Consider the following 24,932-nt stretch of genomic DNA (forward strand, 5'->3'; position numbering starts at 1 on the left):
GGGTTCATAGAAGTGGGACAACAGGTGATCCTTCCAGAAAGTGCAGGGCCCTCCAGAATGTTTGTCATCTTTGATAGACTCCAGTTATATTCAACTTTCTTTTCTTTCTCATAGAATATGAACATGAAAATTCAGGAGCTTTTGGTAAGAATCACACCGCAGTATATCTTTAAGGGAACCTCCCCAAAATGTTCCCAATCCTCTGATTTTATAACACAACCCATTGTGGAAGTGGGGAGGGGCAGAAGACAAATAATGAATTTAATCAAAAGAACTCTACAAAGGAAAGGGAAAAAAAAGTAGCTTCTCTGCTTTGACTATGGTACAGAGGAAACATTTTCCCCCAAACTGTTTGTTCTCATTGCCTAAATGTATTTCAGAAAATTATGGAGTGAGGATATGAATATAATTTAATAAATTGCCATCCAAAGACATAATTGAACTAAAATTGTACTAAAGAAAATCCTAACTTCAGACTTCTGGCAAATTCAGAAATGAATGGAGAAAAGCTCACCATTTCTGGTTAACTTGGACCCTACAACACCTTTCTTCCTTAGAAGTCTCTTAATGAGCCAGAGGAACACACTTCTATAAGCATCTGACCCTTCTGCCTTTCTGGCAGAAGACATGTTCCCACAAAGGATCCAGTTTAAAAGAACAATGTGTGAGTGACTCTGAGCTGCCCAAATAAATTATCACTTCTCACATGCACTGATCAGAACCAACCTGTCAGATCCAGTCCCCAAATCATGCTCTTGGCCCAATGTCTACTCCATGAGGCTGCCCTTAGCTCAGTGTCTGCCCTGTGAGCTCACCACATACATGCGATACTCCCCAGTAAATTTAGGTGGACTCTTTGGGATGGCAATGACACCTCACTTCTTCCTCTCTGCTCTTAGATGCTGAGATCCTAACACCATTCCCTGGTGGTGAGTCAAGGTTTTCTACCTCTTCATTTCATGTGGTTTTGTAGGTCATGTGCTACCAAGCAGAATGATTCCATCTGGGGATCTACATGCATTCACCTCACTCATAAACCTCTGCTGTTTTTTTAATGAACTGGGGAAGCCTCTGCCTTCTCCCATCCTTTGTCTACTTAGCTCCTTCCTACTCTTTGTCCAAGACTCGGGTCTGTAATCACTCTTTTGAAAAGATATCCTGGGACCCCCACCCCCATATGCACTCTCAAAACATTATAAACATCTCTCCCTTTGCTTCTGAGCATTTAGCATAGTTGTAAATCTAAACTTAATTTGGCATTAATGCGATTACTCCCTCCACTCTCCGCAAATCAGACTCTAAATTCTGTGACAGCAAAACCAGGTCTGTTCTATGAACCGTAATACCTGCAGTGACCCAGTGCATGCTTCCAGAAATACGTATTGAACAGTTTAACAAATGGGTTAATGCAGAATGTGTTCCTTCTCCTAACATGTACTATTTTTATGTCTTTGAAAGATTGGCCACAATTGCAACTAGTGAATGGGTCAGGCAGATGTTCCGGACGTGTGGAAGTTTTCTACCACGGCCAGTGGGGCAGGGTTTGTGATGACCACTGGGACATGAATGAAGCTGATGTGGTGTGCTGGCAGCTGAACTGTGGCCGTGCCCTCGCAGCCCCTATCAAGGCTCAGTTTGGTGAAGGAGAGGGCCAGTTTCTGCTGGATGATGTGGACTATACCGGAAGAGAGAGTTTCTTGGGACAGTGTCCTCATACTCACTGGTCCCTCCATAACTGTGGTCCTAGAGAAGATGCCAGTGTCATCTAAAGTCTTTATTTCCTTGTTGATCTTTTGCTTAGATGATCCGTCCATTTCAATCAGGGGGGTGTTAAAGTCCCCCACTATTATTGTATTGTTGTCAATGTGTTTCTTTGCTTTTGTTATTAATTGCCTTATATAATTGGCTGCTCCCATGTTAGGGGCATAGATATTTACAATTGTTAGATCTTCTTGTTGGATAGACCCTTTAAGTAGGATATAGTGTCCTTCCTCATCTCTTATTACAGTCTTTGGTTTAAAATCTAATTTTTCTGCTATAAGGATTGCCACCCCAGCTTTCTTTTGGTGTCCATTAGCGTGGTAAATGGGTTTCCACCCCTTCACTTTCAATGTGGGGGTGTCTTTGGGTCTAAAATGAATCTCTTGCAGACAGCATACCAATGGGTCTTGTTTTTTAATCCAAGCTGATAGCCTGTGTCTTTTGATTGGGGCATTGAGCCCATTTACATTCAGGGTAACTATTGAGAGATATGAATTTAGTGCCATTGTATTGCCTGTAAGGTGACTGTTAACTGTATATTGTCTGTATTCCTTTCTGGTCTATGCTGCTTTTAGGCTCTCTCTTTGCTTAGAGGATCCCTTTCAATATTTCTTGTAGGGCTGGTTTCGTGTTTGCAAATTCCTTTAGTTTTTGTTTGTCCTGGAAGATTTTTATCTCTCCTTCTATTTTCAATGACAGCCTAGCTGGATATAGTATTCTTGGCTGCATATTTTTCTCGTTTAATGCTCTGAATATATCATGCTAGTCCTTTCTGGCCTGCCAGGTCTCTGTGGATAGGTCTGTTGCCAATCTAATGTTTCTACCATTATAGGTGACATATCTCTTCTCCCGAGCTGCTTTCAGGATTTTCTCTTTGTCTCTGAGACTCGTAAGTTTTACTATTAGATGTCGGGGTGTTGACCTATTTTTATTGATTTTGAGAGGGGTTCTCTGTGCCTCCTGGATTTTGATGGCTGTTTCCTTCTCCACATTAGGCAAGTTCTCTGCTATAATTTGCTCCAATATACCTTCTGCCCCTCTCTCTCTTTCTTCTTCTTCTGGGGTCCCAATTATTCTAATGTTGTTTCGTCTTATCATATCGCTTATCTCTCGAATTCTGCCCTCGTGATCCTGTAGTTGTTTATCTCTCTTTTTCTCAGCTTCTTTATTTTCTATGATTTGGTCTTCTATATTGCTGATTCTCTCTTCTGCCTCATTTATCCTAGCAGTTAGTGCCTCCATTTTTTATTGCACCTCATTAATATCCTTTTTGATTTCGAGTTGGTTAGATTTTAGTTCTTTTATTTCTCCAGAAAGGGTTTCTCTAATAACCTCCATGCTTTTTTCAAGCCCAGCCAGTATCTTTAGAGTCATGATTCTGAACTCTAGGTCCGACATCGCACTAATGTCCGTATTGAGTAGGTCCCTGGCAGACGGTACTACCTCTTGTTCTTTTTGTTGAGGTGATTTTTTTGTTTTGTTTTGTCATTTTGTCCAGAGGAGAATAGATGAATGAGAGAACAAAATGCTAACAGGTCAAAAACGTCCCCAGAAAATATACTCTAATCAAATCAGAAACGACCTGAAAAGAAAGGGAAAGAAAGAAAAAAGAAAGAAAAAAAAGATAAAAACTAACAAAAACAGAACAAAACAAAACAAAAAAACAAAATATGATCAAATATGATCAGGCTGGTGCATAAATCAGTGCCAAACACTAGATTTTGGGTGTATTTTGGTCTGTTAGAAGAAATTGCCTTCTAAAATTTTAAAGAAAGAAAGACATATATGTACAAAATAAGGGTTGATACAATGAAGGGATGGAATATGACTGTAAAGATGAATATTATAAAAAATTTTAAAAAAGGAATTGATAAGAAGATTTGAAAATAGAAAGAAGAGGATTAAAAAAAAAAGGAAAGAAAGAAAGAAAAGGGGGGAGAGAATGTGATCAGGCACAAGACTAGAACAAAGCCATACACTAGAGATTTAGGGTGTATTTTGATATGTTAGAAGAAACTGTATCTCAAAATTTTAAAGAGAGAACAACTCATATATATATATGCCAAAAATAAGGGTAACTACTATGAAGGGATAGAATATGACTCTAAAAATGAAAAATAAAAATGTTTTTTTATTTTTATTTATTTTTTTAAAGATTTTATTTATTTTTTTGAGAATGAGAGATAGAGAGCACGAGAGGGAAGAGGGTCAGAGGGAGAAGCAGACCCCCCTCTGAGCAGGGAGCCCAATGCGGGACTTGATCCCGGGACTCCAGGATCATGACCTGAGCCAAAGGCAGTCGCTTAACCGACTGAGCCACCCAGGCGCCCTAAAAAAAAGGGATTGATAAGATGTTCGTTGAAAAAGGGAAAAAGAAAAATTCAAAAAAAAAAAACAGTTAAAAAAATTAACTTTGAAAGACTAATGAATCATCTAAAAAAGCCATGAATTCTATGTGCAGTATTCCCCTGGCGCTGGAATTCTCCCGTTCTCCTTGATCGGTAAACTTGGTCTTGGCTTGCTGGCTGTTCATGCTGATCTTCTGGGGGAGGGGCCTGTTGCCGTGGTTCCCAAATGTCTTTGCCAGAGGCGGAATTGCCCCGCCCTTGTCGGTCCAGGCTAAGCAAGCTGCTCGGGTTTGCTCTCAGGAGTTTCTGTTCCCTGCAAGCTCTCCGTACAGCCTTGGAGGACCAGGGTAAAAATGGTGGCCTCCCAGTCTCCACCCGGAGGAGCTGAGAACTCGGGGCCCCGCTCCTCAGTGCGCCCCCAGAGAAAGGCAATCACTCCCGTGTCCCCGGTCTCCGGCCGCACTCCGTGCTCACCCGGCCTGTGACCGAGCATTTCTATCTCTGGTACCTGACCCCTTGTGGAGTCTCCAAACCCAGCAGACCCCTGCGGTGCGCTTCCGCGCCGCTCCTCCCGGGGGAGGAAGGGGAGTCTCCCCAGATCTGCCGCTTGTTGGGTCCCTGCTGGAGGAGCAGTGGCCCGACTGGGCCGCGGATCACGGTTTATGGCAACCCCGAGCTGAGAGCCCGCGCCTTGGCTCCGTCTCTGCAGCCAGCTTCCCCGCTCTGATACCTGGGAGCTCTGCCGCACTCAGGCACTCCCCATCTTTCTGTGACCCCGAGGGTCCTGAGACCACACTGTCCCGCAAGGGTCCCACCCCCAGCTTAGCCACTGGAGCAACGTCCCTCAGCGGAGCCGACTTCTAAAAGTTCCGATTTTGTGCTCCGCGGCTCTAGCACGTGCCAGAAGCGGCCGACGGAGGCCCCCTCCCCCACCGTCTATCCTCCCGAAGATCGCCTCGGATTCACTTCTCCGCACGTCCTACCTTCCAGAAAGTGGTCGCTTTTCTGTTCAGAGAGTTGTTCCTATTCTTTTCTTCGATCTCCTGTTGAGTTCGTAGGTGTTCAGAATGGTTTGATCCCTATCCAGCTGAATTCCTGGGACCAGACCAAAATGGATTTTTTTTTTTAATAGAGAAAAATAGTGGAAGATCTTAGATGGATCTAGATCCATTACAAGGACTAGATTTCAAAAATGACTGGTAAAAGACAACGTAAGTCAACAGTGAGATTAATCACTCACTGAATGCAATCTACCTTTCTTCAAGACACTGTGAGACTAAAAGGTAATTTTTCCCACTAAAAGTTCGCAGTCTAATGAAAGTGAAGAAAATGGGGGTTTATAAATCAGAATAGCACTGAGTTTTGTCCTGTTGATTGTTGAGTCCAGGCTATGTATTTCTAATCATAAGCCTTCAACCGGTTAGTAATGACTGTGATCATTCTAGACCAGGGTTTCTCAATCTCAGTACTATTGATGTTTGTGGAAGCATAATTCTTTGTGGAAGGGGCTGTCCCATGCATATAAGCTATTTAGCATTATCCTTCACCTGAACCTACTGAATGACCACCCCCCAGCTATGGCCACCAAAAATGTCTTTAGACATGGTCAAATGTCCCTTGGAGGGTGGGGGATTGCTCCTGATTGAGAACCACTGGTCTAGACATACAGATGAATTTCCACCAAATACATGACTAGTATAATGGGTATTATACTACCAATGTTAAAGACATAAATGCATATGCCAGTGGGAAATAAAGAAAAAAATGTAGTGGATCTAAAGCAGTGAACTTAGTCACTTGCTAAAAATTCCAATCGTATTCAAGTAGAAAGACTGTATTCGTATTACACTAAGGTAATTAGTAAGTTAATTCAAACAGCAAAAATATTGGGGGGCGGTGTTTTGTTTTGTTTTCATCTATTTTTTGTTTCTCTTTTTTTCCCTTTGATTTGCCTTTGTTTTATTTTGGTTGTTCAGTTGGATTTTTGGTTTAGAATTCCATCAAAGCATGTCTATTCTGTAAAGCAACTGGGTCCCACCTGTCTCACGTGTGTGTGTGTGATGAGTGTTTGCCTCTTACTTGGAGGTGTTATACAGTGTGCAGGTAGCAAACAGCACAGGCGCAGCTGGATGAAGATGTGTTGTTAGACACACTGTATTAGCAAACGTTTGTATGTTCCATGGTTAATTAAAGTCATCTGAACTAAGGCAGGGAGAATCAAAATTTTTATATCTGAGAATCACATTCTTTCATTTCAAAATTCATTTTGAATTGAAGTATCTCTAGAAACAACTTCCCTTTTCCAACATAAGTGTTTCTTTTCTCACACATTCACAGAGACTGAGTATTTCAAGCCTGGATTGTGTAAGTGCATGCTTTTGTTTTATTGACATGACATTTTTCATTCTATGTGCTACCTGGGCAGGTATAGGTAGATCATAAAGGGGAAAAAAAGGGAATAATGGTGGGGGAGGGTTTGGATTGACATATTTTGACAATCATTATTTGCCATGTGCACATTCCTGGGCTATTAAAGATGATCTTAAAGTTGAAAATGTGGTTGGGCCACTTTCTCCCTTCCACAAGAGTTAGCCTTATTTTCATTTCAGTCGTGAGAGTTTTAAATTTTTCTCTGGTATCGATCTTTTCATCCAGTGGAATTGCTGTTAAAAGCATTGTGAAGGAAATACCTTGTTAAACTATTTGTATAGCTTGCACAACTGTTCAGCATCTGTTCCTTCCTACTGTGTGTTCAGCATCTGTTCCTTCCTACTGGCTGTAGAACGGAATGAATACCAGCCCCTTACTTAGTATGACCTTGGGCAAGCCACTTACTCTCTTTGTTTTAAAAGGAGGTAAAAACACTTCACAGAGCTCCATTTGGGTTAAAATAAGTTCATGTACATGGAATGAAAATAAGAGCCAATTTTTATTGAGCGTTAAGGATATTCTAGGCATTTTTCTAGACCTTTGCCTGCACAGTTATTATTTGATTCTCTAATTCAGGGATCAACAAAATTTTCCATAAGGGTCAGACAGTAAATCTTCTAGGCTTTGTGGCTAGATGGTCACTGCTATATTTCAGCTCTGCTGCTGTAGCATGAAAGCGGCAGCCATCACAATTTCTAAGCTGCTGGGCACACCTGTGTTCCTAAAAAATGTACTTACAAAAATAGACACTGGGCTGGATTTGAACCACAGGCTTCATTGTCCTGACTCCTGCTTTAATGAATTAATTCGAAGCACTTTGTATGCATGACTTATTTAATTTTCACAACAACCTTATGAAGTAGGAATGGTTGTAATTCCTGCTTCATCTTGATGAGAAAACTGAAGCATAGAGAAGTTAATCAACTCGCCCAAGGCCATGAAGTTAGCAAGAGGCAGCAAGGTTGCTGGTCTGTTAGATTATGATACCTTGATAAGCTTGGCTTTTATGGAGGGTTGATGTTAAAAATAGACATATTCTTCCTATTCAGTTAGTTTCTTGAACCAGAGTCCATCCCACCTGCTTCCTTTCCTTCATTCCATACAACCAATGCATCTGAAAATCCTCAGGCTCTACTTCCGAAATGTATGCTAGACCCATTAGCATCTCCCAACTCCACTGTTACTCTGTTCTCCAAACCTTCAGCATCTCAAATTATTGGAACAGTTTTCTAAGTAGTCTTCTGCATTGTCTCTCCCCTCCATCACACGTGGAATCTGTTCCTGGCACAGAAACTAGACCTGGCTGGTAAATCATAAATCAGACCATTCCTTGACCCTCTGGAGGGTCCAGGTTCCAATATTTGGAACAATGCCCAGATCTTTTATAGTGACCTGCAAGACTCCATGATCTAATCCTTGTCTATGTTTCTGACTGGGAAAATGACTCATCTTGTGCTGTGCTCCCTATTGGATTTTTTTTTGCCATCCCTTGAAACTGACAAGATAGTATTCACCTTAGGGCCTTTGCCTTGGCTCTTCCCTCTGTCTGGGATGCTCTTCTCCCAGATTTTTCCTCAGCTGACTCCTTGTAATCAAGTCTCAACTAAGACATCATTCCTTCAGAGAGAATTCCCCTGAATATACAATCCAAAATAGACCCCCTCTTAGTCATGTTCTATTTTATCAACCTCTTGTTTATCTCTTTGTAGTACTTAGACCATCTGATATTGTCTTCAGAGTTTTCTTTTATTCACCTGCTCATCATGTGCCCTTTCCACTCTACTTTCCAGAATGTAAGTTTTGTGAGAGCAGGAATTTTGGCAAGTTTATGTCAGAGCCAAGGACAATTCCTGGTACATAATAGGTTCTAAACAAATATCTTTTTTTTTTTAAGATTTTATTTATTTGTTTGACAGAGAGAGTCACAGCGAGAGAGGAAACACAAGCAGGGGGAGTGGGAGAGGAAGAAGCAGGCTTCCTGCTGAGCAGGGAGCCTGATGCAGGGCTCTATCCCAGGACCGTGGGATCGTAACCTGAGCCGAAGGCAGACGCTTAATGACTGAGACACCCAGGTGCCCCCTAAACAAATACCTATTGAATGAAAAAACAATAGACACATGCTAGCACTCTGCCTCTCCTATAAAACTGGTGTTGAAGACAATGTATTAGTCAATAACATGCTCAGTGGTCCCCAAACAAAAGCAATAACTCCCTTTAGGAAGATACCACTTATCAAATAATTCTGCCTCCTACAAATTATTTATTAAATATAATCCCATTGTGCACCATGATTTCCATCTCCCTTCAAATTCCAGAAAGTTCAGAGCTTAGCTGAATAATCAGTCCTAATAATTAGCTAAGAGTTTTGTTGGTCAGTTATTCGTTGTATTAGCTGATTGTTTTTCGACTAATTTCTCTTTCGTGCCTATTGTCATTAAACTTGTATTCCTATTTCTCTGGTTTTGCTATGCAGATACATATGTTTTACTATCAGTCATTGGAAATCTATGGCAGGGTATATTTAACTCAGATTAATAGAAATGTTCACCAAAGGTGCAGGAAGAACATATCATGCAACTAGATCTTGTGGGAAGCATGAGCTGGAAAGGCAGGTCAGAAGCAGATAGGCCATGGGAGTCCTCCTGCTTACTCTTTGTTGGGACCACTTCTGTGAACAGGCAGGGGACCCCAAATTCCAGGAATGCTGGCTTGTTCTCAATGTATGGGCGTCCTGAAGAGCTAGAATCACATGTTAAAGCTATCGCCTCTAGAGTCTCTTTAAAACAAGCAAATCAGCAAATACTTCTGAGATTCTATCATGTCCAAAGAACTGTATTTTGCCAGGAGTTCACTATATTTTACATTTTATGCTTTGGACCTGTCACATTAAAGATTTGTTGAATATCAATAAATAGGTAAAGTAAAATCTATTCAATTTAGTTGAATAAAAAACATGTCCATTTGTTTGTACCAATAGGTGATGGAAATTCAGCAACCATATCATCAGGTAAGAGAACATTTTTGTGCTGTTTTCTCCTGGAACATTTCTGAGTACCCAACCAAATTCAGAAAAGAAATAAGTGAGTCACTGTTGAGTTGTTTTGCTGAGTGAATCATTATAACCTGCCCCTTACTTGTGAGTATATGTGGAGCTGATTTTCAGGGTGTTGTCACCAACAGATTCACTAACTTCTTTTAAAAAAAAAATGAGTTTACAATGCCATTGTTTTGAATAAGTACTAGAAACCATTTTGAACATAGTGTTTTTCTAATTGTCTTTAAGTTTCATTTTGGCCACCTGCTCTGAGAATATACAAACCCTTCTAACTTTTATAAATGCTATGTCTCAAATTTTCTTTGGAGGAAGCATCACTTGATCACATGTAATATTTGCTTATTGTATGAGTTTCAAATAGCTGCTGTAACAAATTGCTACTTAGTGGCATAAACAACACAAATATATTATCTTGTAGTTCTAGAGGTCAGAAGTACAAAATCTCACTGAATTACAATCAGGGTGTCAGCCAAGCTATGTTCATTCTGGAGAGTCTAGAGGAGGATCCATTTTCTTGCTTTTCCCACCTTCTAGAGGCTGTCTGCTTTCTTTGGCTCATGGCCCCATTCCTCTATCTTCAAAGACAACAGTGTAGTGGCTTAAGATTTCCCTCTGACTCTCTTCTTCTGCCTTTGTTTCCACTTTTAAGAATTCTTGTGATTACATGCGGCTCACCTGGATAATCAGGACAATGTCCCTTATCTTAAGACAGCTGATTAGCAACCTTAATTCCATCTGCAGCCTTAATTCCCCTTGCCCTGTACATGACATAGTCATAGGTTCCAGGGATTAGGATGTGGACATTTTTGGAGGCCCAGTATCCACCCTCCCACACTTAAATACAATTCTGTAGTTGCCACACTCAGTGGCACAGAGATGGACACATCTCTCAGGAAGTACGCTGAAATACGGTGACCCAAAAAGCAAGCAGAGAAGAAGCGTGTGATAAAAAAGGGGTAACATCTACCTGAGTCAATACAAAACGAAAAGCAATATTGTCATCCACTGTTGTTTCTTCTGTGAGTGTTCCTAAGGGATATTGCAAGTAATTCCCAGGGCTATGTAGGGTGCAGAGTCAGGTCTGGGGAAAGGAGAGAATGTGGGGTTGTGTGAATTTATGGAGAGTTCTCATGCTAGGGCAATACCTATGACAGCCACAGAGCCACACGTCGGTAATGAAACAGGCTGAGGAAGGAAATAAGCAGAGCAAGTGAATGCAAGTACCAGGGGGTCTTGATGGTCCAGACCACTGACCAACTCTTAAGGAGAATATTCAGATCCAACTCACATCATTTGTGTCACAAAACACCAAACACCTGCACCTGGACATTGAGGCTGGGAGAGAGGGGATGCAGTTGATTGAGCTGAGGATCCACAGGGCTGAGGGTCAGCAGCTGAGAGGTGACCTAGGCTCTCTATCACTTACACAGCGGTCACTTCAGAGTTGAAGCAAAATGACCTTTTGTGAGACCACAGGGAGCCCTTGGCCAGCCATATCTCCAGTCATTGTGAGCAGTTAGTTAACTGCTAACAGATGTTTCTTTATTACAGTTCTACCCGCTGCCAGCTCAGCTCAGCTCTCTCCCATGACTGTGGCACCTTCAACACCACCAGGTAGGACTCCCAGCCCCACCCAGTACCACTGCAATTACTGGATTTATGGCCCCTCTGGTCATGATAGTCAGCTGTTCTGCCATGACTGCTAGACACTGCTGATGTTCTATTTGAGATTGAACGATTTGAGAAGAAAGAGACAAGAGGACCCTGAGAGAGTTGGGATTTCATGTTGTCCAGCTTCACTTTATGTTTCTTACCTATAAGGCTCCTCATTTCCCATGTTTCACAAATGTAAAAAGTAAGAGGAAAAGATGTAAGGGTGTTTGTGTGTGTGTGTCAGAGTAAGAGAGTGATATTACTAAAAGCGTCACCTTTTACCTTTTGAATTTAAGAAATAAATTACAGCATCTGGCCTTATGTCTGGAAAGTGTCCAACCTGGAAAGACCTCATTATTTTCTGTTATCAGTGAGTCACATACAAAAGGAACACCTCTTCTTAGTTGCGGGGAGTAGTGTTCACGATTATTTTATCATTGTGCTCCTTGATGCTGACTCATCTGTAACTATCGACATTTCAATTATACCATCAAATAATCCATATTATGACAATGATAACGATAACCCTGAATAAGCCCTTATACCTACACTGTCCATGTGGCTACTGACTCCTTGAAATGTGGCTCAGCAGAACTGACACAGGCTGTGCGTGTCCAATACACACTGGGTCTTTCAAACATGATATGATAAAAAGAATGTAGAATTGCTCTTATTAACATCTTTATATTGATTAGATGTTGAAATGATAATATTTTGGATAAATTGGATTAAATAAGATATATTGCTGGGGCGCATGGGTGGCTCAGTCAGTTAAGCATCCAACTCTTGATTTCAGCTCAGGTCGTGATCTCAAGGTCATGAGATCGAGCCCTGCATCAGGCTCTGCAATGAGTGTGGAGCCTGTTTGAGATTCTCTCTCCCTCTCCTTCTGCCCCTCCCCCACCTCTCTCTCTCTCAAAAAAAAGAATATATTGCTGAAATTAATTTCACCTGTTTCTTTTAACTTTTTAAAATGTGGCTATCAGGGGTGCCTGGGTGGCTCAGTCTATAAGTGTCTGCCTTCGGCTCAGGTCATGATCCCAGGGGCCTGGGATCGAGCCCCACATTAGGCTCCCTGCTCCGCGGGAAGCCTGCTGCTCCCTCTCCCACTCTCCCTCCTTGTGTTCTCTCTCTCGCTGTCTCTCTCTGTCAAATAAATAAATAAAATCTTTTAAAAATAATAATAAAATAAAATGTGGCTATCAGAAAATTTTAAATTACATATGTGGCTTGCATTTTATTTCTACTAGATAGCACTGTCTCATGCAATGTCAATCCCCATGACAGCCTGACATGAATTTTCTTATCTAATCTTCCCAAGACCTGGAGAGGGAACTTCTTCTTTTTTTATTTTTTATTGTTATGTTAATCACCATACATTACATCATTAGTTTTGGATGTAGTGTTCCATGATTCATTGTTTGTGCATAACACCCAGTGCTCCACGCAGAACGTGCCCTCCTTAATACCCATCACCGGGCTAACCCATCCCCTCACCCCCCTCCCCTCTAGAACCCTCAGTTTGTTTTTCAGAGTCCATCATCTCTCTTGGTTCGTCTCCCCCTCTGACTTACTCCCCTTCATTCTTCCCCTCCTGCTATCTTCTTCTTTTTCTTTTTTCTTAACATATGTTGCATTATTTGTTTCAGAAGTACAGATCTGTGATTCAACAGTCTTGCACAATTCACAGCGCTCACCATAGCACATACCCTCCCCAATGTCTATCACCCAACCACCCCATCCCTTCCACCCCCCACCACTCCAGCAACCCTCAGTTTGTTTCCTGAGATTAAGAATTCCTCATATCCGTGAGGTCATATGATACATGTCTTTCTCTGACTGACTTATTTCACTCAGCATAACACCCTCCAGTTCCATCCACGTCGTTGCAAATGGCAAGATCTCATTCCTTTTGATGGCTGCATAATATTCCATTGTGTATATATACCACCTCTTCTTTATCCATTCATCTGTCGATGGACATCTTGGCTCTTTCCACAGTTTGGCTCTTGTGGACATTGCTGCTATAAACATTGGAGTGCACGTACCCCTTCGGATCCCTACATTTGTATCTTTGGGGTAAATACCCAGTAGTGCAATTGCTGGATCGTATGGTAGCTCTATTTTCAACTGTTTGAGGAACCTCCATACTGTTTTCCAGAATGGCTGCACCAGCTTGCATTCCCACCAACAGTGTAGGAGGGTTCCCCTTTCTCCGCATCCCTGCCAACATCTGTCGTTTCCTGATTGTTAATTTTAGCCATTCTGACGGGTGTGAGGTGGTATCTCATTGAGGTTTTGATTTGGATTTCCCTGATGCCGAGCGATGTTGAGCACTTTTTCATGTGTCTGTTGGCCATTTGGATGTCTTCTTTGGAAAATGTCTGTTCATGTCTTCTGCCCGTTTCTTGATTGGATTATTTGTTCTTTGGGTGTTGAGTTTGATAAGTTCTTTATAGATTTTGGATACTAGCCCTTTATCTGATATGTCATTTGCAAATATTTTTCTCCCATTCTGTCAGTTGTCTTTTGGTTTTGTGGACTGTTTCTTTTGCTGTGCAAAAGCTTTTTATCTTGATGAAATCCCAATAGTTCATTTTTGTCCTTGCTTCCCTTGCCTTTGGCGATGTTTCTAGGAAGAAGTTGCTGCGGCTGAGTTTGAAGAGGTTTCTGCCTGTGTTCTCCTTTAGGATTTTGATGGACTCCTGTCCACGTTTAGGTCTTTCAACCATTTGGAGTCTATTTTTGTGTGTGGTGTAAGGAAATGGTCCAGTGTCATTCTTCTGCACGTGGCTGTCCAATTTTCCCAACACCATTTGTTGAAGAGACTGCCTTTTTTCCATTGGACATTCTTTCCTGCTTTGTCAAAGATGAGTTGACCATAGAGTTGAGGGTCCATTTCTGGGCTCTCGATTCTGTTCCATTGATCTATGTGTCTGTTTTTGTGTCAGTACCATACTGTCTTGATGATGACAGCTTTGTAATAGAGCCGGAAGTCCGGAATTGTGATGCCGCCAGCTTTGCTTTTCTTTTTCAATATTCCTCTGGCTATTCGGGGTCTCTTCTGGTTCCATACAAATTTTAGGATTATTTGTTCCATTTCATTGAAAAAAGTGGATGGTATTTTGATGGGGATTGCACTGAATGTGTAGATTGCTCTAGGTAGCATTGACATCTTCACAATGTTTGTTCTTCCAATCCATGAGCATGGAACGTTTTTCCATTTCTTTGTGTCTTCCTCAATTTCTTTCATGAGTATTTTATAGTTTTCTGAGTACAGATCCTTTGCCTCTTTGGTTAAATTTATTCCTAGGTATCTTATGGTTTTGGGTACAATTGTAAATGGGATCGACTCCTTGATTTGTCTCTCTTCTGTCTTGTTGTTGGTGTATAGGAATGCCACTGATTTCTGTGCATTGATTTTATATCCTGCCACTTTACTGAATTCCTGTATGAGTTCTAGCAGTTTTCGGGGGGAGTCTTTTGGGTTTTCCACATAAAGTATCATATCATCTGCAAAGAGTGAGAGTTTGACTTCCTCCTTGCCGATTTGGATGCCTTTGATTTCTTTTTGTTGTCTGATTGCTGTGGCTAGGACTTCTAATACTATGTTGAATAGCAGTGGTGAGAGTGGACATCCCTGCCGCATTCTTGACCTTAGGGGGAGAGCTCTCAGCTTTTCCCCACTGAGAATGATATTTGCTGTAGGTTTTTCATAGATGGCTTTTATGATATTGAGGTATGTCTCCTCTATCCCTATACTCTGAAGAGTTTTGATCAAGAAAGAATGCTGTACTTTGTCAAATGCTTTTTCTGCATCTATTGAGAGGATCATATGATTCTTGTTCTTTCTTTTGTTAATGTATTGTATCGCGTTGATTGATTTGCGGATGTTGAACCAACCTTGCAGCCCAGGGATAAATCCCACTTGGTCATGGTACATGGGTTTATTTCTAAACTCCCTCTTGTTCCTCTGATTTATGTGACTTTTCTCAAGCCTGTATCACATTGTCTCAATTTTGGCAGCTTTAGAGTAAATCGTGAAATCAGGTAGTGTGGGTGCTTCAACTTTACTCCTTTTTCTTCTTTTTTAAAAACTATTTTGGCTAACCTAGGTTTTTGGCCTTTCATATAAAGTTTTAGAGTCAATTTGTCAATCTCTACGAAAAATATCTGCTGGGATTTTTAGTTTGGATTGTATTGAGTCTATATGTAAATTTGGAGAAAATTGACATCTTAATAACACTGAGTTTTCTGACCATCAACATCGTGTATATCTCTTCATTTATTGAGGTCTTTCATTTATCTCAATATGTATTTTTCCATGTACAAATTTTGCCCATCGTTATCAGACTTATCCATAATAATTTCATGGTTTCTGATGCTATTGTAAAACATATTTTGAAAACTTTCTATTTTGATATTTATCTTTGTGGCTAGGGAGTTAGTTTTTTCCCCAAAACAGTGAAGTATTTATCATTGGAGATATTATGATAATTCTTGAATGTATTCATTTCTTAGTTTATAAACCTCTTTCCTATCCATTATCAGATTTGATTCCCAGTTTTACAGGTCAGAAAACAGATGTTCATTTGTAATATGTGGTGGAGTAATAATTAGATTCCAGATTAGAACACTCCTGTCTTTGGACTGGAAATTCACTAAAGCCCTTTAGAATTGGCTTTTCTATTTCACCAAGAGATACTAGGAATTTGTTTGGCGTGCCAGATAACTTTCCCTTTTCTGAGCTTTAGTTGTGCATCTAAGAGGGGCTGTTCATCACTAATCCATGTTTTCTTTTCATTGTAGCTGCTGAAATGACAATGACACCCATTACCTCTGAAGAAGAGCAAACACCAATAGGTACTTAAAAATGCAGCTTTTCTGAGTTTATACGGAAATCTTTTATCTTATAATTTATTCAGGTTTACAAGTTATTTTATATTTCTAGAAATAAGAAAATAAAAATACAAAAATAAAAATAAAATTACAGATTAAAAAAAAAAAGGAAATTTAATACCAAACATTGCTAGGAGTCTCCAGTCCCTACCAGAATCCTTGAGGTAGTTAAATGAAGATATTTCTGAGAATATGTTCCCAGAACTACTAGATCAACATGTTAAGATGAATTGTACACACACACACACACACACACAAACACACACACAGGTTCAAAGATCTGATGAATTTAGGAAACATTGCATTAAACAAATTAAACAGGATTCTTTACTACAGGATGTCTAGGAGCCTTTAATATACAATTAATCCTATAAAATCCCCACTAGAAGTCATCGCAGGCCATGCTCATGAAATATACTTGACCCAAATCCCTTTTCTTTATGTATCATCTCTTAGGAAGTTTTCTGCATATTATCAGTAACTAAAATGTAAAATCCAAGTATCTGGGATTAACACATATGTTACCACAATATTCTAATCAAATTAAAATGCGGGGCACCTGGCTGGCTCAGTCAGTGGGGCATGCGACTCTTGATCTTGGGGTTGAGAGTTTGAGCCCCACGTTGGATGTAAAGATTACTTAAAAATAAAAACTTTAAAAAAATGCCTATTCTTTCATGTCCCTGAATGTCTGAATTCAAGGTCACTGTCCTCCAATACCTGGAATGCATGAAAGGAACTCTCCCCCCTCCCCTTCCAAGCATTTCTCAAGGTAGCTTCCCCTGGTCTCCACAAGAAGACATTTCCTGTATATTTGTGTCCTTTCTGTTGACATCCCTCATAATCCACCTCATATTACAGTTACATGTATACATATTCTAGCTCCTGAGTGAGTTATAAGCCTTTTAAATGCAGGTACTCTGTCTCAGTTTCTTTGCATTGAGTAAGTATTTGTTATGAATGGTGATACACAGAATTATTAATTTGCAAAGCTGATTTTATTGCCTTTAGATCTCCTTAAGTATGATGTTCTTAAGTTTATCTTGTTTCTTAAGGACTTATTTCTACTGAGCCAAGGATTCAAGGATAAGTTTACTATGAATATCTAACACATGTCTAAAGAGCTAAACAATCTTATTTGATGGTGATGATGGTGACTTACTTAGATGAATCAAAAGAAAACACAAAGTTCCAGAAGAGTCTTTTAATGGATCCTTCCAGCAGTGTGTTTGCTTTTTTTCTTCCCCTCGACTGACTGATGGTGACCTAGCTTTGTGGTTCCTCCTAGTTGAAAGCTTCTCAGAGCCCTCACTGATCGCAGCCCCCGAGGACTTGACACCTCCACTTAGAGGTATGGGATGTAGTTGCTGAGAAATTAAAGTATGATGGAAAGCGTGGAGAGAGGCATTTCTCCAAGCTGGAGAGAAACCACAGGCACAGTTAAAGTGGGATATGGCCCACTTACAAATCATAGCATTTAGAGCAATTTTCTTCACCATTTTTCACCTTTTCTTGTGCCTCAACTTCTCCATCTGTAAAATGGAAGCCATGCCCACCACATGGGGTTGTAAAGATTAAGAGAAAAAAGTTTAAGTTAATGGCTTTCTAAGGTTCTGGCACTTCACTTACCAAAAACAAATGATAGTTCCTGTCTCAGTTTCTTTTACATAGTAAAGCCATAAAGAAATGATGGGACAAAAGGCACCAAGTTGCTATAAGACTAATATAGTCTGGCTAACAAGGGGTCTACTTAGCTATGACCTGCATATGGATAGTCTAGTTTCCTATTTCATCAATATATTGACATCTCATATTTCTACCCTATTCATGGCAGAGGAATAACATATAGGTAAAATGATCAGGAGAACTTAGGAATTCTGAAAATTTCTTAAAGAGAGTTTCATTGTTGAAAGGGGAATTTAGTAAAGACTCATGGAAGGGATTTGAAATTGAAGACTGTTCTGGCTATTACTGTGTGGATACATGAGGACTGTGTGATCTTGCATATTTATAAAGCGGGTATATGACCACCTAGGGATTCAAAAGGATGAAGGAAACCTTCCAGAGATGGGAAGGCCAGTCTCCCAGTGTTCCTCCTCCTTGTGCCTCCCCAGGAGCCTGGATGGCCATAAGGCTGGTGAATGGCACAGGGAGGTGCTCAGGCCGAGTGGAGGTTCTCATCCAGAGCACATGGGGAACTGTGTGTGATGGCCTCTGGGACCTGACCAAGGCCACAGTGCTGTGCCACCAGTTGCAGTGTGGCCAGGCTATGGTGGCCCCCACAGGGGTCCACTTTGGGGCAGGCTCTGGGAAGATCCTGCTGGATGATGTGCAGTGTGCTGGCACGGAGAGCCGCCTGGGGGAGTGTGTGCACAGGGGTGAGGCTGAGCTCAACTGCGGGCACCTGGAGGATGCCAGTGTCGTATGTGCAGGTGAGGAGTGAGGGGCTGTCACCTTCCGTGATGTCACTGCTTTTATACCCCTTCAGGCATTCTCAGCCTGCATTCACACCAGCCATTAAGCAATGTATTGAATAAGCCCCATATTGTAAGCCTTATTATTAACAGCCGTGTCTATGTCTTTCATTCTTCAGGTTCGAATGGTCTACCAGCCCCCAACCCCACCCCAGGGCCTGAGGCTTCTTCCTCATTGTACACACTCTCAGGTAGGTCATCTTTGTTTGCTGTATTTGCTTTTGGTTCTACTTACCCTCTAGAAGACACTTCCTCAATCTACACTGTGCTAGAGGTACTTAGAGATGGCAGAGCTGCCCAATTCCTCTTTACTGTGCAAACACTGTAGATAAGAATAAAAAGAGGCAAGACTTTTACAAGATGGGATGCTTATCCATCACCAGGAATTCTCAAAACTTTCATTTTCTGTCTCTACTACTGGGAAATCCAAATTGTATTCCACTGTTTCAGGAGCTCAATCCATTGCTATCTAATCAATTTTAAGAGGTCCCAAAAAGGTTAAAAGCATTATAAAAAGTAGATGATGCCCAGTACATCTGACTACCTATCAGATGCTGGCAGTGGGGCGAACTCACTCAAATTGGTGCCTGTGGAGCCTACAAGAATGGGGAAGGCTGCAGAGCTCCCAAGCTGAGGCACCGGCGTGGGCACTGTCCCTCCAGCATCCAACCTGTGCTCGGTCTCCATCTCCTCTAGCAGCAGCACCTGTGAGTTATTACTGAAAGTTAAAGCCGGCTCCACCACCACCACTTTGCCAAGGAAAAAATGACACCACAAATCTGCTTTCCGCATTAAATGTCCAGTTGGCTGGGTTAATTGCTACTTGACATTTTAAACTCTGATTTGACTCAACTGACCCAGTAATCCCAAGTGGTTGAGTCACTCCAGGATGGAATAGTTATCAGCCATTCTACATAGTACCACATCATACAGAAGGGCACAGAGCAGAAGGGGAATCAGGTTTCTCATTTCATCACCTAGACCTCTTAAATAATTCCTAACCTTGCTAAAACGAGGCCTGGATGTTGACAATGTTTAGTTGTCTCCAAAGGGTTCAGAGGTTCAGTCTATTAAAATAAAATCAGTTAAGATTGAATTAATTTGTCCCAAGTGATGTTTATGGTGATCAAGACATATTTCAAAAACTACTTAAAGATTCACATATCAGTAGATATTTGTGTGATCATTATGTAGCATCCTTTTAATATCAAGAATCTGAAAAATACAGGAATAAATAGTGGTTAGAAGAGGACACCCCATATAAAAATGAATAGTTCTTCTCTCTGTAGATATTTGATAGGAGAGCAGTGAAGCCTGTTTCCTTAAGTACATGATACATGGGTGTCATAATAAAATGGTTGCTAGTGAAATTCTCACTGGCAGTAGCCACACACTCACAGGGTCCCCTTCCTTACTCTGAATGGAAATGAGTCTCAGTTGCTTTAACATTAGGAGTAAAGTTTCTGGTGTTCTTGACATACTAAGACTGATTCTATATTATACCATGTACAATGAACCATATGTCCAACTAAAAAAAATAAATAGGTTTTGTGATTATTTTCCCTTCTCTATTCCAGCCCATTTTAAATAACATGTTTGATGGCTTAAGAATTTCTAGATAGTCTAGTTCCAAATTATTTAAACAGATCACAATAATGAAGTGGCTAGTCAATTGTTTACATATATAAAATAATATTATGAAAAGTATCAAACTCACTGACAAATGCTAAGAACAGTATCATGAAATCCTTGGTACCCACTACTGAGCTTTATCAAATCCTAATATTTTCCTGTAATTGTTTGAGATCTTTTTTAAAAGAAAACAATACAACAGCACATTAAAGGGTCATACATCGTGATCAAGTGCGATTTTTCCCTGAGATGCAAGGATGATTCAACATATACAAATCAATAAATGTGAAAAGCCACATTAACACAAAGATTTTAAAAATGGGTGAAATCAATGAAGGGGATTAAGAATATACTTATTGTGATAAGCACTGAGTAACATATGGAATTGTTGAATCACAATGTTGTACACTTGAAACTAATATATCACTGTATGTTAATTATACTGGAATTACAATTTTAAAAAATAATTAAATAATTTTTAAAAGATTTTATTTATTTATTTGAGAGGGAGAATGAGAGAGAGAAAGCACATGAGAGGAGGGAGGGTCAGAGGGAGAAGCAGACTTCCTGCTGAGCAGGGAGCCTGATGCGGGACTTGATCCTGGAACTCCAGGATCATGACCTGAGCCAAAGGCAGTCGCTTTACCAACTGAGCCACCCAGGCACCCAATAATTAAATAATTTTTTAAAAAAGAAAAAGAAATCACATGATGCAGAAAAAGCATTTGACAAAATTTACCACCCTTTCATGATAAAAATGCTTAACAGACTAGGTGTAGAAGGAATGTACCTCGACATAATAAAGGCCATATATGACAAGACCATAGCTAACATCATGCTTTTAATGCATTTTAAAGTTTTTCCTTAAAGATTAGAAGAAAAGACAAGGATGCTCACTCTTGCCACCTCTATTCAATATAGTACTAGAAATCCTAGCTAGAGCAATTAGGCAAGAAAAAGAAATAAAAGAAATGAAATGGGAATGGAAAAAGTAAAATTCTGTTTCCAGATGACATGATCCTATATGTAGAAAACTCTAAGCACTCCACAGAGGAAAAAAAAAATGTTAGAACTAAAAAACAAAATCAGTAAAGTTACAAGATACAGAATCAACATACAAAAATCAATTGTGTTTCTCTACACTAGCAATGAGCCATCCAAAAATAAAATTAAGAAGACAATCCCATTTGCAATAGCATCAACAAGAATAAAATACATAGGAATAAACTTAACCAAAGTGGTGAAAGATCTGTACACTGAAAACTACAAAACATTGGTGAAAGAAATTAAAAGAAATACAAATAAATGTAAAGACATCCCATGCTCATGGATTGGAAGACTTAATATTGTTAAAATGTCCATACTACCCAAAGAGATCTACAGACTCAAAGTTATTTCCACCAAAATCCCAATGGCAATTTTTATAGAAATAGAAAAAAGCAACCCTAAAATTCATATGAAACTACAAAGACCCAGAATAGCCAAAGTGATCTTGAGAAAGAACAAATCTAAAGGCATCACATTTCCTGATTTCAAAATTTATTATAAACCTACACTATGGTACTGGCATAAAAATAGGCATATAGACCAATGGAAGAGAATAGAGAAATAAACCCACACATATATAGTCAACTGATCTTTAACAAGGGTACCAAAAACACACAATGGAAAAAGGATGGTCTCCTTGACAAATGATATTGGGAAAACTGAATATTCATATGCAAAAAAAATGAAATTGGACGCCTACCTTATACCATATACAAAAATTAACTCAAAATAGATTAAAGACTTAAATATAACACTTGAAATTATTAAATTCCTAGAAGAAAACAGGGGATGTCTTTTTCACACTGGTCTTGGCAATAGCTTCTTTGGATACCCAAAACGCAGGCAACTAAAACAAAAATAGGTAAATGGGACTGTACCAACCTGAAAAGCTTCTGCACAGCAGAAGTAACAATCAACAGAATTAAAAGGTAACCTATGGAATGGGAGAAGATATTTGCAAACCATATATCTGCTAAGGGGTTAATTTCCAAAATCTATATGAAGCTCCTAAAACTTATAGAAAAAAAATCAAATAACCAGATTTTTTTAAATGGACAAAAGACTTGAACAGACATTTCTCCAAAGAGGACATAAAAATGCCCAACAGGTATATGAAAAGATTCTCAACATCATTAATTATTAGGGAAATGCAAATCAAAACTACAGTAAGATATCACCTCACACCTGTTAGATGGCTACCAGTTTTTTTTAGATTTATTTCTTTGAGAGAGAGAGAGAGAGCATGTGTGAGCATGCATGCGGGAAGGGGCAAAGGGAGGGGAAGAGAGAATCTCATGCAGACTCTGCACTGAGCAGAGAGCCCGATGTGAGGATCAATCTCATGACCCTGAGATCACGACCTGAGCTAAAATCAAGAGTCAGACACTTAACTGACTAAGCTACCCAGGCACCTCAGGATGGCTACTATTTTTAAAAAGAGAGATAACAAATATTGGTGAGGTTGTGGAGAAATTGGAACCCTTGTACACTGTTAATAGAAATGTAAAATGGTTCAGCTGCTGTGGAAAGCATTTCAAAGGTTCCTCAAAAAATTAACAATAGAACTGTCATATGATCCAGCAATCCCACTTCTGGATAATATGTCCAAAGAATTGAAATCAGGATCTCAAAGAAATATCTGCACTGCCATGTTCATTGTAGCACCATTCACAATAGCCAAGATATAGAAAAAAACTATGTGTCCATCAACAGATGACCGGATAAAGAACATGTGGTATAAACATACAATGAAATATTATTCAGCCTTAAAAAAGAAGGAAATTCTGCCATTTGTAACAACATAGGTGAATCTAGAGGACATAATACTAAGTGAAATGAACTAGTCACAGAAGAATAAATGCTGCATGATTTCACTTATATGAAAAACCTAAAATAGTCAAACTCACAGAAGCAGAGAATAGAATAGTGGTTGTCAGGGCTTGAGGGGAGGCGGAAACAGGGAATTTACTGGGGAAGAAGTTTCAGTTAGGCTAGATGAATAAATGCTAGAGATTCCCCCATATACCATAATGCCTATAGTTAACAATACAGTATTGTGCACTTCAAAATTTGTAAAGAGGATACACATCATGTTAAGAGTTCACACCAAAAAAAAAAAAAAAAAAAAAAAGGAGGGGGAAAACACAGAGAAATTCTGGGAGGTGCTGGATGTGTCTTATTACCATGGCTGTGGTGATAGTATCACAAGTGTTTGCATATGTTCCAACCCAACAAGCCATACACATTGAATATGTGCAGCTCTCTGGGTATGTAGGATACCTTGATAAAGCTGTTTTTAAAAGGAAACAAAACAACACTTTATTGCTGTTTTATGAGTTAATAAGATGAAAACAGGGCTGCCTTAATGCCCTATGGAAGCCTCACATGGCTTAGGCTATTCAGAGCCCAGATAAAGCCCCCACAAATAAATGGAAAACGTTCAGCCATTTAATTGGTGGTGTGTCCCTGTGGTAGAACGCATCTGGATTGCTCCTCAAAGGAAAAGAGGAAAAACTCCATAATTGGTTCTATGGGCACTGAGCAAAATGGCACACTGTCCAAGTATGAGCATTTTCATCCCACAGTGAGTCTGAGATCCAGGGTTGGATGAGTGTGGCAGGAAAGGAGGTGGGAATGCAGACCAAAAACTCTTAACAGGACAGATTTGTGCCAGCCTTCTCTTTGGTCAGAAGTTCACTCTCCCGGTGTGAGGACGTGGGGGTGGTATCTAGCAGTGAACAAGGCGTCTCTTTGCATTACACATACTGACAGCAGCCGTGCCCACCGCAGAGCCTGCTACACTTCCTGTGACAACTACTCTGACAGCTTGGTTGGCATTTCTTCTACGGGAAATAGAGGGATGGCTCTGTGGACAAAACACTGGGCTGGCCCCTTCCCAGACCTGACGCCATGCTGAGTGCTGACCACAGCCTTGGGAGGACTCCTTGCCTGCATAGAAGCAGAGCCAGGAACTGACATTTATGTTTGACTGTGACCTTCAAGCTGGGGTGGTGTTTGAACCTTGGTCTTTCTGAAGTTGAGATTAGGAGATGTCCCAATTACTGGAGATGCTTCTGTTTGTCCCCATTGACAGGTGATGGATTATTTGCCACCATAGTCACATCAGAGCCTGCAGCCCCGCTATCCACACCTACACCCCTGGCAGGTGAGTCCTTGGGAAAATGGGTGAAGGAGCTAATGTTTGTGGAACAATCAAAATGTGATAAAACAGGGCGCCTGGGTGGCTCAGATGGTTAAGCGTCTGCCTTCGGCTCAGGTCATGATCCCAGAGTCCTGGGATCGAGTCCCGCATCGGGCTCCCTGCTCCTTGGGAGCCTGCTTCTCCCTCTGCCTCTCTCTCTCTCTCTCTCTCTCTCTCTCATGAATAAATAAATAAAATCTTTAAAAAAAAATAAAAAAAATAAAAAATAAAATGTGATAAAACAGAGAATCAGATGCATTCATAGAACAGACAGTTCATTGAGCACTCACAACAACCTACCAGCGTTATTCTCCCCACAAGTCCATCATTGTTTCATAAAGTGAGACACAGAAAGGATCACTTTCTAGTATCACCACTTACAATATGATGAAGCCAAGATTTGGGCATATATCAGTCTGAGCTTGACCTAC

At 40.3% G+C, this 24,932-nt stretch overlaps 1 protein-coding gene across 1 annotated transcript in view; it reads left to right on the forward strand.

The window, feature by feature from the left end:
* The first annotated feature begins 18,268 nt into the window (after window positions 1-18,268).
* The window catches only part of LOC113923761 (deleted in malignant brain tumors 1 protein-like), an 82,204-nt gene continuing 75,540 nt past the window's right edge, over window positions 18,269-24,932 (forward strand). Inside the window, 2 exon segments of the mRNA XM_035724137.1 lie at window positions 18,269-18,578; window positions 18,776-18,811. Of these exon segments, the coding sequence (XP_035580030.1) occupies window positions 18,269-18,578; window positions 18,776-18,811 (346 nt within the window).

Source organism: Zalophus californianus, chromosome 15, assembly GCF_009762305.2.
Source record: "Zalophus californianus isolate mZalCal1 chromosome 15, mZalCal1.pri.v2, whole genome shotgun sequence".
NCBI classification, from domain to species: Eukaryota; Metazoa; Chordata; class Mammalia; order Carnivora; family Otariidae; genus Zalophus; species Zalophus californianus.